This window comes from Marmota monax, unplaced genomic scaffold, assembly GCF_021218885.2.
Source record: "Marmota monax isolate L192 unplaced genomic scaffold, Marmota_monax_Labrador192_F-V1.1 WCK01_AAM20220418_F8-fsc00059, whole genome shotgun sequence".
Classification (NCBI taxonomy): domain Eukaryota; kingdom Metazoa; phylum Chordata; class Mammalia; order Rodentia; family Sciuridae; genus Marmota; species Marmota monax.
The window spans coordinates 6,482,594-6,498,525 of NW_026693595.1; the positions used below are offsets into that span (position 1 = coordinate 6,482,594).

The following is a 15,932-nucleotide window of genomic DNA, read 5'->3' on the forward strand; positions in this document are numbered from 1 at the left end:
GAGGCACCCCAGTTACTTCACATCCCTATCCCCTTTTAATGTTTTGTTTTGTGAATTTTGAGACAAGGTTTCAGTAACTCGCTTAGGGCTTTGCTAAATTGCTGAGGCTAGCCTCTAACTTATAATCTTCCTGCCTCAGCCTTCCAAATTGCTGGAATTACAGGCACATAACATATCCAGAATTTTTATCCACCTGCTTTTTTTTTAAATATTTTATCCAGAGTTCATAGTTGTTATACTTAAGAGGGTTCCTATATATATAGAAGCTTACTCAGCCATACTAGATGTAGACCCAGAAAATATTTCTAGCTGTCTGCCTGCTGGGCATGTGGAAGAACTATGCTTTCTGTTCCCTTAAAGGATAGGATGGCAACATGTAAGTGGAAGTTATGACTGGAATGTTCCAGATAGTGGCTGTTCCATCAAACTGGGTCCTGAATGGACAGAGACCTCAGTGAATCCTACATTAAAATGTATTGTAAGCAATAAATAAATCATATTTTTGTTTAAGTACCTGTGATTTGGGGATCATTTGCTGCCAAAATTTAACCTATCCTGACTGCTGTAGACCTCATTTTGTTCACATTTGTTTCAGATAATATGGCACACCCACAAATGTTGTGGGTTAAAATTTCACCAATCTATTCCTTTAAGGTTCTGAAAGTCAGATGCTAAAATATATCTGCAGGGCTACATTCCTAAGGAGGCTGTTGGGGAAAAATTCCCTGGCTGCCTACATTCCTTGTCTCCTGGCCCCGCCTCCATCTTCAAAGCTAGCATGTGGCCTGCCTCCTTCTTTTAAGATCCTTATGATTATGTCAGTCCTACTCTGATAATCCAAGATAATTGCCTATCTCAAGATCCTTAACTTAGCCACATCTGAAACATTCCTTTTACTATGTAAGGTAACCCATTCAAAGTCTGAGCATTGGAATGGAGACATCTTTGGGAGGTTATTATTCAGACTACCACAAAGTTTGTTTTTTGTTTGTTTGTTTGTTTTAAATCAGTATCTAACATAATAACTATGATAATAGGAGGTGCTTGATAAATGTGCATCAATTAAATAAATCTTTGCTATTAGTATTAGCATCACCTGGGAGCTTGTTAAAATGTAGAACTCTGACCCATCCTGAACCTACTGAATCAAAATCTGCATTTTAATAAGATCCCCAGGTGATTCTACAACAGAATATCAGAGGTACTGAGTTAAATAATCTAATCTAATAGTTAAATTAACAGTTGCTAAAATAGATTGAACATGTGTAACAGACTCTTTGCATGCCTACACCTCACATGCTCTGCACATTTCTGCCGATTGCAGATTGCAGGCAGATTTCTTTCTGTGTGTGCTTCCCAACTCCCAGCCTTCTCCAAAACTAAGGGAACCAGGGAGTACAGGGGTTAATATTCCTAGGCTGATCCTTCATGATAAGAATCTAATAATGGTAGATAAAAATCTCTGCCTCTCATTTCTGGGATGGACATTTTTTTTTCCCCTGGATGCTGGTGCTTAACCACTGAGCCCCATCCCCAGGACTTTTTATTTTTATTTTTATTTTGAGACAGGCTCTCACTAAATTGCATAGGGACTCACTGAGTTGTTGAGGCTGGCCTTGAACTTTCGATACTCTTGCCTCAACCTCCCTAGTCACTGACGTCACAGGCCTGCACCACCACACACCAGCTTGAAATGGACAATTCTAAGAGGCATTCCTCCAGCAGGGATCTTAATACTATTCACAAATACTGGCTTTTCTTCCTTCACCGGGTTATTCTTCCTGCTCCCTGAGATCACCTCCCAAATAAACTACTTGCTCCCCCAAGTCCTTATCTCCAGCTTGGTTTCTAGGACAAGCAAAACCAAAGCAGCACTTGTTCAATGCCAGGCTCTCTGCTATGAGTTTTATATCATTTAAATCACAACAACCCTATAGAGTAAGGTACTATTTTTAATTCCCTTTCAGAATAAACTTTTCAAAGAGGTTATATAATTTGCCCAACTTCAACAACTAATGAGTTGCACCATCAGAATGCTAGGGTCCAGCCAGGTACCAGTGCTATTCGCCCATAATCCCAGCAACTCTGGAGGCTGAGGCAGGAGAACCGTGACTTCCAAACCAGGCTCAGCTACTTAGTGAGGTCCTGAGCACCTTAGCAAGAACCTGTCTCAAAATAAAAAGGGCTGGGCACCCTGGATTCAATCCCTGGTACAAAAAAAAAAATGCTATGGTCCAATTTATTTGACACCAGAAAGCTAGAAACCATGCACTCAGTGAACTACACTGCCTCCCTGGTAAGAATACATCATCTTTCACTGGTAAAGAGTTCAATTTTAATATGGTAAATTTGAGAGTCCTATTATATATTCAAGTGGAAATGGTGAAAAGATGGTTGTCAAGTGTGGAGTTCATGAAAGAAAGAAGTCCAGACTAAAGATAAAAATTGGGAAGTCATTGGCATATAGAAGACATAAAAGCCTGAAAGCTACGCAAATTATCAAGGGGGTGAGTACAGATACAGAGGGACCTGAAGACAGGGCTCTGGGCAACTCAACTTTAAGAGAGCTAGGAGTAGAACTGGGCCGTGAAGGGGACAAAAATGGAATTTATCTCTCGTCCTTTACTTAGCTTCTGAGACACTGTATTCTGCTCTTCTCCTGTTACTTCACTGTCCATTCCTTGGTCTTCTTTGATGTGAAGTGGTTGAAGTGAAATAACTGTTCAATAGATCTGGGAAGAGGGAGGATCATTGGTGACCCTGATAAGAGCAATTTTGATCCAGTAATGGAGGTGAAAGTCTGACTGGTGAGAGGCCAAGACAGAATAAGGAGGTACATACATACAGTAAGTACAAGTTATCTGGAGACATTTTCAGCCATGAAAAAAAATGACAATTGGAGTGGAGAATTATGGGTCAAGGGAACACACACATGCATACATACATGTATACGAGGACAATCAATAAGCAAGCGATAGGGAGGTAGTTCGGTGTGGTCATCAATATGTATTAGTATGTATTTCACTACTGTAATGAAATACATGAGGCAAGGTATTTTATAAAGAAAAGTGCATAACCAGTATAACTTGACATCATGTACAACCACAAAAATGAGACCTAGTTGTGAATAAGTTATAGTCATGTATGTAAACTATGTCAAAATATACTCTATAGTCATACATATCTACAAAGAACAAAATTTTAAAATAAAATAAAAAGAAAAGAGGCATATGTTGGCTTATAGTTCTGGATGTGCAAGGTCTAGGAGTCTCATATGATGATGGTCTTCTTGGTGGCAGAGTCCTAAAGTGGCACAGAACATCACCTGGCAATAGATAGGGAGTGTCTTTATGTCTGTGTGTGTTTCTCTTCTTCTACTTATAAAGTCACTAGGATTCAATCATGGAGGCTCTGTCCTAAGGACCCGAGCTAATCCTAGTTACTTCCCAAAGGCCTTACCTTCAAACACCATAGTCAAAATTTCTGCCCTTTTAATACCCTACAACAGGATTAAATTTCAACACCTGAGGACCTCAAACTATATCCCAATCATGGCAATAGTTAAAAGAGGAAGAGACCCTGATGCCAAGGAGGAGGGTTTACCTTATATAGAGCAGGGATGGTAGATCCATGTGACAGGAGGATAGGCAGAGTAAGCGAGAGGCAGGTAGGATGGAAGATATGCTGGCGGGAAGAGGAAGCAGTGTCTATCAAATTGCTTTTATTTTCTCAGTGAAATAAGCAGCAAGGTTCTCAACTCAGAGTGAGGAAGGGGAGAGGTGTTGGATGTTTCAGCATAGAAGGTGCAACATAGTTATTTCAGAGTGTGGGAAAGTAAACCAACTAGGGAAGCGCAGAAGGGCAAGTGTTAAGAGCCCACTTGAGATTTATGGTCATAAATTTAGAGTGACAACAGTTAGCCCTATTGTTTTTGTCCAGCATGCTAAGCTGGACAGAATCAGAGTTTTGCCAGGTGTTCCCAGGGACCAGAAAGTGAGGGCTGTATGCAAAGGAATGATATAATGACAGATGACGAAATCTAAGCTGGGTAGGAGGGATGTGAGAAAGACAAGGAGATTGGAGGTCAGAATAGGGTCAAAGAATTGTTCAAATGTGGTTATTAGAGAAAATAAGCTCAATAGAAAGAGGTGTTGGTCAGGGATTAGGATGTTAGAAATGAAGAGGTCAGAGTTGGTGCTATTATTTTATGATGAAGGTCCAGGGTAGCCACATGATAAGAGGATGGAGGAAAAAATGCTTGTATTTCAAGTACCAGAGTGCTAAATTGGCCCCAAATGTTAACAGGAGTGGGGTGGGGGTGGGGGACTGTGAGTCAGGTGTTGGAATCAGGGTGAGTGAGTGGGAGGGCACAAGAGCCTGCAGATGACAGCCAGGAGAAGGGGGTGGTACAGTCTGATGGCAGGTCCTTCAAAGCAGCTGGGGGATTAAATGCAGAGGGGGTTGAGGGGGGGTGTCTAACTTGGATAAGATTCTCAATTGCTTGTTCTCAGTTCTGCGCTCTCTGGTATCTCAATAAGCTTCCTTCCCTCTTCTCGCTAAGAAGTCATTCAGGGTAGGGGATTTATTTAGGGATCTTGGGATTAGAAGGAAACAAGGAAGAGTCGGAATTTTTACTCCTTCTTCACTGTTACCCTAGTACCAAGGCGGCATTTCGGATTTTTAAAAGAACATTTAAAATGTCCTTGTTTGTTTCTGCCTCTGTGCAACATGAACACTGTGAAAGGACAGGGAACTGGTAACCATGGCAGTGGAGCAGAGGGTGGTGGTGAAGAGGTGGTTTTTTAAATGGGGTGAACTTCAGGCAGGCAGCGCCCCAGCTTGTGGCTTCCCTGACATCCTTTGTTCATTAGCTTACTTGGGAAGGGAGGCTGAATTCGTCCCTGTTGAGGAGCAACCTTTGAAAGGGAAGATTTTGCCAGACTCCATAAGGAGAGGGTGTGTCCCTGGGAGCAGGTTTTGGGGCCTGCCTGCAAACCTTGGTCAGCAGGGAACTTTGGGCCCCCTATCATGAGCAGGAGTCTGTAATGGCAAAGCTGCCAACACTGCCGCATCCTGGATGCAGAGTTCTTACACACTGTCAGTTGTCTCACCGCCTCCCTGGACAGGTGGCCACTCATGGGGGTGGCCCAGAATCCTGGCCAAAAAAGCAACCAGGCAGGGCCCCCACAGGAAGATATCTGGTAGGAGGAGGAGGTGGAGGAAAAGAAGAGGGAAAGATGGAGGGAAGCTGTCACATTGCTGGATGGGGAGCCCCAAGAACGTTCCTTTCCAGGACAAAGTGCCCAAAGTGGCCACAGGGCAAAGCAGGACAGGACAGGGCAAACCCGGGGCACAGCTTGGGACCAGGGAAGTCCCATGACTGCAGTGTTTTGCTGTAGGAAACCCAGCTGATCCAAGCGGGAGGCAGCACCGGGTGATGGGGTGGAGAGGAGGAGGGAAGTAAACAGGAGACCACAGAGAGAGCCAGTTCCCGGTGTTCAGAGAACACCAGCCGCCTCCGGTCCCCAGTGGGTGGCTGTGTGTGTGGAAATGAAACTGGGAGTGGGAGGGAGAAAGGGAAGAGCAAGGACGCACTTCTCGGTTGCCATCTACTCATCTCGCCTTTCCCGATCCTCCAGCCCACGACCCCTACGAGGGTAGGGGAGTGGGAGGTGGGAGAGAGACGGTTCACCAGGGGCCCACCCCCTAGTATGAGAAGCTGGCTCAGCTGTCGGTGAATCAGAACAGCAGCTGGTCACCTGCGCTCGGGCGGGGAACAAAGGGCAACCTTGGGACTTGGGAGGGGGAAGGGGGGGAGTGGAAGGTCCAGCACTAGCTCGGGCTTGGGGTGACTCCTGGGGCTGGGGAAAGGGGTGGCTAACTTCCAACACCTCCACACATCTCGACCCCGTTTCTCGAGTAGATGGGGTGCGATGGGGTCATGAGCACGCAACTGAAGAGATGCTTGGAAGCCAAAGGGGTAACAGTGAGGTGGGAGTGTACTGCAGTGGGAAGCACCGGGGTGCAGTGCTGGCGGGGGCGTGGGGCAGACTGCTGCCCGCCGCCTGCCCGCTCGGGGTTATGCAAGGTAACGGCGAGCAGCGAGGAGGAGGGAGGTGGCGGGGGCCGCGGGCCGGGGTGTCTGGCGCTCGTTGGACAAAGAGATGATGAAACGTGAGCGCTATATTTACCAAGGGGGTGGAGACCGGGTGAGGAGGGGCGTCAAAAGGACAAACTGTTCCACAACAACCACAGGAAACAGCCCTTCTGACTCACCCGGAGGGCCGCGCCGACCCCCTTGTAGGTTTAGCCTGAAGACCCGCGCAGGGCTGAAGGGTACGGGCGTCGGACCCAACCTGAGCGCCACAGCAGGGTTTGGATTGATATATAAATAAAGGCACACAGGATCCGAGGGCTGGGTGCATATGCGCGTGTGTGGCTTTTGGGGGGCAGGGGAGAGCGCGGAATGGCAGAAATGTTTCCTAACCCCGTGGCCGGGCCATCGCGGGAGAGATTTGCCTGCAAATGCTGAGCATGATTCCTGCAAAGTCATCTCCACCCGCACAGCCGAGCCGGGCCGGCCCGCCCCGCCCGGGGACAGCAGCACCCGCCTCTCCCTCCCCACCCCCGCGCCCTGCTCGCGGCGCTCAGAGTTGGGGTGCGGTGCCAGCTATGTTTAGAAGCTGATGTCATCTCGACACCCTACTCCGCAGTGTTCCCGGGGGGGACACGGGCAGGTTTTCCTCTTCCTCGCGGCGTGGGGTATGGAAGGTGGCCGGCCTTCTCCCAACACACCCCACACCCTTCTTACTCTGGAGATTTGGGGCGGGGGAGAGCAATCACGCTAGAGTTATGAAACAGGGTGGAGGAGCAGTACACGCACAGAGAGGGTGCGAACCCAAGAGCTAGGGCCGCAAGGGGCCACCAACCCGCTCGCGCCCCTTCCCGCCCTCTCCTGCTCCCGCCCAGGTGCGGGGGCTAATTTCAAGGTTAGCTCACGTGGGCGCAGGCGCCCCGAGCTCCTTGCACGAGTTTGGGGCGGGTTCCTCATCCCCCAATCTAGGGCAGTTTGTTCAACTGCAGTAAAGGGAGCTTGATGTTCCAGCAGGGAAGGGATTTCTGAGAACTGGGACTGTCCTCAGATGAACTCGCCTCCTCTGGCTGCTGCGGCGGCGGCCGCCTGCAGAAGACTTTTTAAAAGGGCGATGCCAGGCCCCAGCGCGCGGCCCGCAAGTGGCTGAGTCGTCCGCCAGTCTGCGGCCACAGCAGAGGGCCCGCCCCCGAGGGCGGGTGATTCACCCAGCGCCACGCGGGGCTGCTCGGAGCGCAGGGGGCTGCGAGCTAAACTTATCCTCCTGCATATGCATGAACGGGTGGCCTTTCTGCTCTGTAAAGGAGAGGGCTGGAGTTTTGCGGAAGGCTGCTAAGTGGAGCGAAAGTAAAGTAGGGCGTTGTGCAAGTTTTCGCGGGGACCGGAGCTCCCATCCCCCTCCAGCCACTGGGTGTTAACTCCTTCTGGTCAGGGGCATTTCACCAGATTGGTCTTTACAGGATTGTATCTCAAATCCAGTATCATTGTCATTGTTAGAAGCCCGATCTCTTCAGCCTCTCCCCTCCCTAATTTCCCTGCTTTCTCTAAAATGATAACTGCTTTCCCCCAATATGTTCCGTGTGCCTAGGTGGGATCCCTGAAGCTGGAGAGCCTGGACCCTGAAAGGGAGAGGCCTGGATCTATCCCAGAGTGAGGTCTGACACGTGATCCCCTACCCCCAGCGGGCCATCTGTTCTCCTTCCTTCCCGCCTGGAGGCTGGCAGCTCTGCCCAGCATGGTCCACGTCTCCCAGCAGGAAAGAGTGAGAAAAGCCAAAATCGGCAGAACCCAATACCTACAAAATAGGATTTAAGCCTGAATTCTGGGCCCTAAGCAGGGAAGAGACCCCACAACACGCAGGTCAAACTGAACGCCAGGTAATTAGCTCCACCTAGCAAGGTGGGGAAACCCTGCCCTCGTCTGGGTTGGAAAAAAAAATCTTCAGGGGCGTGGCCCAGGAATCTCTCAAACCTTCAGCCAGGAAAGAACCTTTGTGCCGGTTAGGGTGGAAAGCTTACCTTGGTGAAAGAATAGATTTTTTTCAGTCTCCAGGCCACTTTCTACAAACCAGTTTGAGAAAAGAAAAAAGAAGCCATGAAGTTAAAGATTCTGAACAAATTTATATTTGTGCCTGCCATCTCATTAAATATTGATTTAAGATACTCTGACCTTCACTGCTATAAAGAACAGCGTTTGTAAGTGCACAGCAGATGAGATGGTATTTAATAACTCAGGTCTTGCTCCAGTTTTTTCCCTAGGATTTTTCAAAGATCCCTGGGAGTATTTGGAGTTTAAGGGGCTATGGAGATGTATTAATCTAATCCTATCAATTCACAGTTAAGGAAATAGCTCAAGGGAGGTTGACTGAGGTCACAGTGTTCATCCAAGGCCCAGGAGGTCAGTACCCCTAACTGGCGACACATGTGGGAAGGTGTACATACACTGTAGGCACTATCTCTTATTAGCAGATGAAAATGACAATTATTTTAGAATGCACACACAAAAAAGGCTCATAGTTCTGGCTACAGGCTCATAAGGCTTCATTTTCAGAATTTGGATAATAAAGCAAGACTTAAGCAGAATGTAGAAAGAAAAACGCATAAACTAGAAGCACAGTCTGAATTTTCTTGCTTCTTCCAGTTGGTGTATGTGGATTTGAAATGTATATTTGTAAAGATTAATTTGGAAGGAAAAACATCTCATATTTATGATGTATACATTACTGGAAAATTATTTGTTTTAATTAAGAATGATTCATATTAATTAAGGATATTTCCCCAAAACAACTGAGATAGCCACATGCTAGTAAAACAACATAAACTGTTTTTAATCATAAAACTAGGCTGGGTATGTGGCTCGTGCCTGTAATCCCAGTGGCTCTGGAAGCTGAGGCAGAAGGATCATAAGTTCAAAGCCAGGCTCAGCAACTAGGTGAGGCCCTAAGCAACTTAGCAAGACTATCTCAAAATAAAAAATAAAAAGGACTCAATGTTTAAGTGCCCCTGGGTTCAATTCTTAGTACAAAAAAATTATAAAACTATTTTAATACATTCCAACACAGCAAGGAAACTTCATTGTTGAAAATGTAAGAAAAAAATTCTGATGTAGAAATTATTTGTGATGTTATTTTAAATATAACTGTTTTTTAATGTGTAAGTCCCATGGAAAATACTCTTTTTTGCATTCCTCATGTCTAGCTCACTGTTCTCTTAATCAAGTCAAGCAACAATTATGTTTGTAAATGTGTAAAAGGAATTCATATAGATGAAATTTTTATTAGCTTATTTTATAACTCTGAAATGAGTAAATCAGGGACTTCAGGGTTTATGTTCAGTGCAAACAAAGTGAAATTAGTGAGAATTAAGGAGAAAAGTGTAAACAAGGAAAAGTTTATATATATTTAATACCTAAGGTGATTGCCAGGCATAGTGATGCACACCTATAATCCCAGCAATTTAGGAGACTGAGGCAGGAGAATCACAAGTTTGAGGGGGGTTTTAGCAACTTACTGAGACCCTGTCTCGATTATAAAATTTAAAGGGGCTGGAGAGTAGGGGCTGGGATGTAGCTCAGTGGTAAAGTGCCTCTGGGTTAAATCCCTAGTACTAAAAAACAAACAAACAAAAACCCTAAGGTGATTGTTATATTCAAATTCCTGGATCACAATCTTTAAGGAAAAATACAGACTTTACTTTTCTGGAATATGCTGATGTTAATCCTATAGCTATCTATAGTCGACCAGGCCCAAGCCTGAGGTGGCATCTACTTCACTAGTGAGATGTCAGATAAATACTCGTCTGGGGGGCGGTGTGGACCCTGATCATAAGGATCCTGAAGAGATCCCATTGGTATTTTTGTTGGGCCTCAAAGAAGCAAGATGCAATTTCTGTCTTTCTTGTTTGTGTGTGTTACTGGAGATTGAACCCAGGAGCACTCACTCTGTCTCTGAGCTATATCCCCAGGTCTTTTTGTTTGGTTTGGTTTGGTTTTTGAGACAGAGTCTCCCTAAATTGCCCAGACTGGTTTTGAACTTGCATCCTCCTGCCTCAGCCTACCTAGTTGCTGGGATTTTAGGCTTGGGCCAATTTACCTAGCAAAAATATAATTTCTAAGTAATCATGTATCCTAGGGGACAAAGTTTGTCCCAGAAAAATCATGAAGTAGGCAAACTCCCTTGGGCTTCAGTGAATTTATGTCTAAAATTAAGGGGATTAGACTGTAAAAACTCCATGATGGCTTCACTTTAGCAAACCATGATATCCTTACCTCTTGGGGTTGTTGGAAGGATACACATCAGGTGTTTGGTACTGGGCCTGGCACAGAACAAGCCCTCCATGAAAGGGGTTGGAATAATTCTGGTGATGGTGATAATGCTCTTGGTTGACCAGCATCATATTTCTACATGTTGCTTCACCATGTGATCACCTACTGCAATGTCCTCCCTATGTCACTTTTTTTTTTTAATATTTATTTTTTTAGTTTTCAGTGGACACAACATCTTTGTTTGTATGTGGTGCTGAGGATCGAACCCGGGCCGCACGCATGCCAGGCAAGTGCTTTACCGCTTGAGCCACATCCCCAGCCTTTTTTTTTTTTTTTTAAATATTTCTTAGGTGTAGATGGACACAACACAATGCCTTTATTTTTATGTGGTGCTGAGAATTGAACCCGGGTCCCGCCCATGCTAGGCAAACACTCTACCGCTGAGCCACAATCCCAGCCCCACTTTTTTTAATTTTTAAATTTTTGGTACTAAAGATTGAACCCAGGGTGTTTACCACTATACAACATACCCAGTGTTTTTTGACTTGTGGGAATTTTTTTTTTGTACTGGAAATTGAACCCAGGGGTGCTTAACCACTGGGCCACATACCAGCCCCTTTTTTTTTTTTGTATTTTATTTTGAGACAGGGTCTCACTGAATTGCTAAGTGCATTCCTAAATGTTGAGGCTGGCTTTGAACTCATGATCCTTCTGCCTCAGCCTCCCATTGCCACTGGGATTACAGGCATGCACCACCACACCTGGGTCGCGAGTGCTTTTTATTTTTTATTTTGAGACAGGGTCTCCTTAAGCTGCTCAGTCCTCACTAAATTCCTGAGGCTGGCCTGGAACTTGCAATCTTCCTGACTCAGACTCCTAAATTGCTGGGATTACAGGTTTGCACCACCATGCCCAGCTCCTGTACCACTTTAAAAGCAAAAATAAACTCTCCTTGCCAGGCCTGATGGCCCATGCTTTTAATCACAGCTACTCTGGATACTGAGGCAGGAGGATTGCAAGTTGAAGGCCAGCCCGGACAATTTAGTGTGACCCTCTCTGAAAATAAAAATTAAAGAAAAGAAAAGGACTAGTGGTATAGTCTAGCTCAATGGTAGAAAGCTCCTGGGTTAAATCCTCAGGATTTCAAAATGTAAAATAAAGTTTAAAAAATGAAAAGAATACTATGCCATGAAAAAAATTAAAAATAAACAATAAACTACCCTAGTCTGCAAATTGGAAGGGTTAATTTGAGACCTTTCATTTGGAGACCAAGAACCTGGCGTAACTTTCTCAAACTTTGTTAACAAAGTTTAACAGCCAGTGAGATTCAGAGTTGGATCTCACTGAATCTGCATCACATAGAAACAGGTACCTCTCACAGGCAGGAAAGTAAATGTATTTTTAATCAATTGTGTTGACAGGATGCCTCCTGCAAGAGACACTAGCCTTAGATTCTTTTCACTGCTATCAAGATGGAAAACAACCCCACATTCATGAGGGGGAGAAGCAAACTGAGTTAATCAGACTCTAAGACCCACACTAATTGTTGATCAAGTAATGCCACAGTATTCAATGCTAAGGATTTCTGGCTGGTTCCAGTTCCTAAGACTCTGTTTAGCACAGTTAATGTTTCACAAACCAAAGGATTCAGTTGGTGAAGCAGAAAGAACCATAATCAGGAGATTGATATTTTAGTTCTGTTAAAATCTGTCATTGTCTACCTTCTCTGAGTCAGTCTTCACATTTCTAAAGTAAAGGAAAGGAAACAGGCCCTAACAATCATGCCAGGATCTCTGGAGAGAAAATGGTGTTTTTTTTTTTAAGTACAAATTAGGGATTTTTTTTTTTGGGGGGGGTCTCCATTTATGTGAAGGTGGGTTAAAATAGTTGCAAAACAATACTAAAGGGATAAGGAAATGGCTCAATGGGTACAGCACTTCTCTATCATGCACAAGGCCAGGGACTCAAAAAACAAAAAAAGCTTTACTTAGACTAACTTGCACCAGAAAAATAGAAGTAGTGAGACAGGGCAAAAAACAAAAATGGAGTGTTTCAATCTGGACAAAGTCCATGTTTTAAAACAAGAACTTTTGTTAGCTGTTTTTTTTTTTTAAGTATGAATTGCTTATAATTAATGTATTGGATGGGAGACTTTTTAAACAATTGCTCCAAAGTAGGCTGCATCCAAAAAACAAAAATGAAAAAAAAAATGAATTGATGCTTTCTCATTTGTGTTTATTCTTGGACAATTTGTCCTGACATATTGAGGGCTTTAAAAGAATTATAGACTCACACTGCACTTACTCATCACTGTCCTCCCATCTATAGCTCAACTTCACTACCAGCAACACAAAATACAAAGATGTGTCCAGTTTCACTACAGCTCTGCGCGTTTACAAGTGTCGAGCGCTTGCTTTCGGAACGTCCTTCTGATTGGCTGAGCGAATGCCAGTGACATCAACCAACTTACTTTTGATTGGAAGGCTGGTTGCTGGGACTGTAGCGTTTGCAGGAAGTCACTTAACTGTTTGCAGGCTGGAAAACCAAAACTGAAGTTGTCTTTTGTCACAGGACGGGTGCAACTGACTAGGGAGGAAGTGTCCCGAAGCTCTGCAAACTGGCCGGTGAGCCAGGAGGCCTGGACCGGCTGTCGGACCCCGCAGCACTCCCAAGGATGAGCGGCCGCTTCTTCCCTGCCTCCCGGCCGTTACCCTTTTAAATGTCAGCGTTCGAGACTGTAGGGGTAGCACGAGGCAGTGGAACGGAACAGTCGGATTGGCCGCACGCCTCAGTTCTAGACGCACCTCTCCACCGAAAGGCCGTTCTGACTGGCAGGGGGAGAAAGTAAACAGAGTTGAATCACCCTCCCCACTGGCCAATTGGAGGGGGTTTGGATTGTGACGTGATGGGATTCTGCGAAATTGTTACTGAGCGAGAGAATGCCGGAACGGTGCGGACCGGCCAGAGCAGGGGCTCAGAAGCCGTCAGTGGACTGGGGGAAAAGTGTGTCTTAGACCTTTCGCTCGGTCCGGTCCTTGCCACCCGCGTCGGGGTGGTGGGGTGAATGTCTAAGGGCTTTGGCTCGACGGTGAGGCGGCCGAGGGCGTGTGCTTCTCTTGCAGTTTCCTCTCCCAGCGCCTCGGGGGCGTTTTCAGTCGTTTAAACTTGCGACCGCCACGTGTGGCATCTTTCCAAGGGAGCCGGCTTAGAGGGGCCGGGGCGCCTGTCGTGGAGATCGCGCCCGGAGAAGGGCAGGGACAGTGGCGAGAGGCAGCGGCACGGCGGAGACCCGGGCCGTGGATGCTGCGTGCGGAGGCGCTGACGGTTACGTAAAGATGAGGGGCTGAGGTCGCCTCGGCGCTCTAGCGAGTCGGAAGCGCCCGGCGCCCCCGCCCCCTTGGCCGCCGCGCCGCGCCGCGCCGCGCTAGTCGTCCGAGGCCAGGGCAGCCAGAGCCGAACCTCCGCAGCCACCGCCAACTTTGACCGCGCCTCCGAGGCTGCTGTCTCCCGCACCATGTCCGCGGCCGCCTACATGGACTTTGTGGCTGCCCAGTGTCTGGTTTCCATTTCGAACCGCGCTGCGGTGTCGGAGCATGGGGGCGCTCCAGAAACCGAGCGGCTGCGACTACCTGAGCGCGAGGTGACCAAGGAACACGGTGACCCGGGGGACACCTGGAAGGATTACTGCACGCTGGTCACCATTGCCAAGAGCTTGTTGGATCTGAACAAGTACCGACCCATTCAGACCCCATCGGTGTGCAGCGACAGTCTGGAGAGTCCTGATGAGGATATGGGATCCGACAGCGACGTGACCACCGAATCTGGGTCGAGTCCTTCCCACAGCCCGGAGGAGAGACAGGATCCTGGCAGCGCGCCCAGCCCGCTCTCCCTCCTCCACCCTGGAGTGGCTGCGAAAGGGAAACACGCCTCCGAAAAGAGGCACAAGTGCCCCTACAGTGGCTGTGGGAAAGTCTATGGAAAATCCTCCCATCTCAAAGCCCATTACAGAGTGCATACAGGTTAGCAGCTTCGTCCTTTCCCCCCGCGCTCTGGGGTTAACCTTTGGCCAGGCAGTGTACCTTGGCGTTCAGGACACCGCACTCGGCTTCGAGGGTGCGAACATTTTGGATAAGATGCTGTTTAACTCTTTAATAATTTAGTCGTGCAGACGTGGAAAGCTCACTCTCTCCTTAATTGTCTCTGGCGTCCAGAAGCCACGGAGAGCCTTACACTGGCGGGCAGAGCGAGTGCTTTGCGTGGCTTGGCGGGGATCGGGGCCCGCCCCGCCCCTGGCCCGCCCCGCCCCCGGGACTCCGCACCCAGCCTTGGTGGGGCCACCCCAGCTGTGTAGACGCTGGCGGTAGGAAAGTCAGATGGCGTATCTTTAATTTCATTCCGTTGTGGGGTCGCAGCGAAGTGGACGAAACGTGGGGGGAAGCTGCACATTTAGGGATGACTAAGGACTCACTTAGCTGGATGCCTGCTACTTTTCAGGGTTCGCCAAGGTGGTTTTAAATTTGGCCTAGAGTTCCCTTGAGAGGTTTAAAATGACACTGCTTCAGGCAGCAGAGGAGTTTGATCAAGTAGTGGTTGGTGGGTTAATTTCATCACTAGTTAACCTTCTCAGTGAGCGAAATTACAGAGCTGATTTTTTCCCCCCTGTGACTGGGGACGTGCCCTCCACCCCTGAATACCGTGGTTAGTGAGGTGTGGTCCTTGCCCGAGGTCAAGGCTCTGTAGTGAATGTTGGGCGGCTCTGGAGGCTGCCAGGTCGACTCGCTCTCGGGAGAACAAGCAGCAAAGCTGGACAAATGAATGTGACTGCAAAGACATTTGCTGTATAAGCTGGGCTTTTGGAGACTTGTAGGGACCTTGGTTAGCCAGTTCTGTTGGTTCTATTTAACATGCACTGAAAAAGGTGGAAAGCATTTCGACATCCTGACCATCTTTAGAAAGGTTCTTCTCTAACTGCTGTTCTGATAAGGTGGTGGTGGGGGGTTGGTCCTCAACAGCTTTTCCCTCTTGTCCTAAAGACGCCATGTTTAAGAGGTTGTTGGAGTTGCTTGGAAAGGTAGCTTTTTGGTGTAAAGGGTTGATACTTTGAAGAATTGACCCTGGGCCTTTGGGTTTCAAAATGATACTTTGTTGGGATTTTCCGTTTTGCTTTACTTTTGCTTTTGGTTTTTAAAAGAAAGGCTATGTAACTGCCTCTCAATTTGTTTCCTTAGGAAAGTGATTCTTGTGGAGGTGGCTGCTGGCACAGGAATAAGTCTGAATTTCTTCTCTGGTTAATGCAAAATTAGGTCCTGTTTAGGGTCAGCATCTAGGTTGCCATAAAACAGCACCTTTTAAAGTTTCTATCTGTAAAGTTGATAAAAGGCATGTGCCTGCATTGGGGGTTGTGACCTTTAGCGTGGCTCTGGGGGTGAAGTAGGGGTGTATCCACCAGGGTGTTACTCACTGGCAGCTGTTGGGCGGGTCTGGCCATGTCAGCCATGTTCCCGGAGTTCAGTTGTTCACATAGACACCCACTGCCACCTTGAGCAAAGACATTTTCTCCTTCAGGGAGCTGTCCAGT

General features: G+C 47.0%; 1 protein-coding gene across 2 annotated transcripts in view; it reads left to right on the top strand.

Moving 5' to 3' along the window:
- Positions 1-12,888: 12,888 nt before the first annotated feature.
- Positions 12,889-15,932, top strand: part of Klf9 (KLF transcription factor 9) — a 35,712-nt gene continuing 32,668 nt past the window's right edge. The window contains exon 1 of one of the 2 annotated variants that reach the window (XM_058584025.1): positions 12,889-14,373. In XM_058584025.1, the coding sequence (XP_058440008.1) occupies positions 13,869-14,373 (505 nt within the window). In that variant the 5' untranslated portion in view covers positions 12,889-13,868. The remainder of the gene's footprint in view (positions 14,374-15,932) is intronic. The other variant, XM_046459385.2, reaches the window with a different exon arrangement.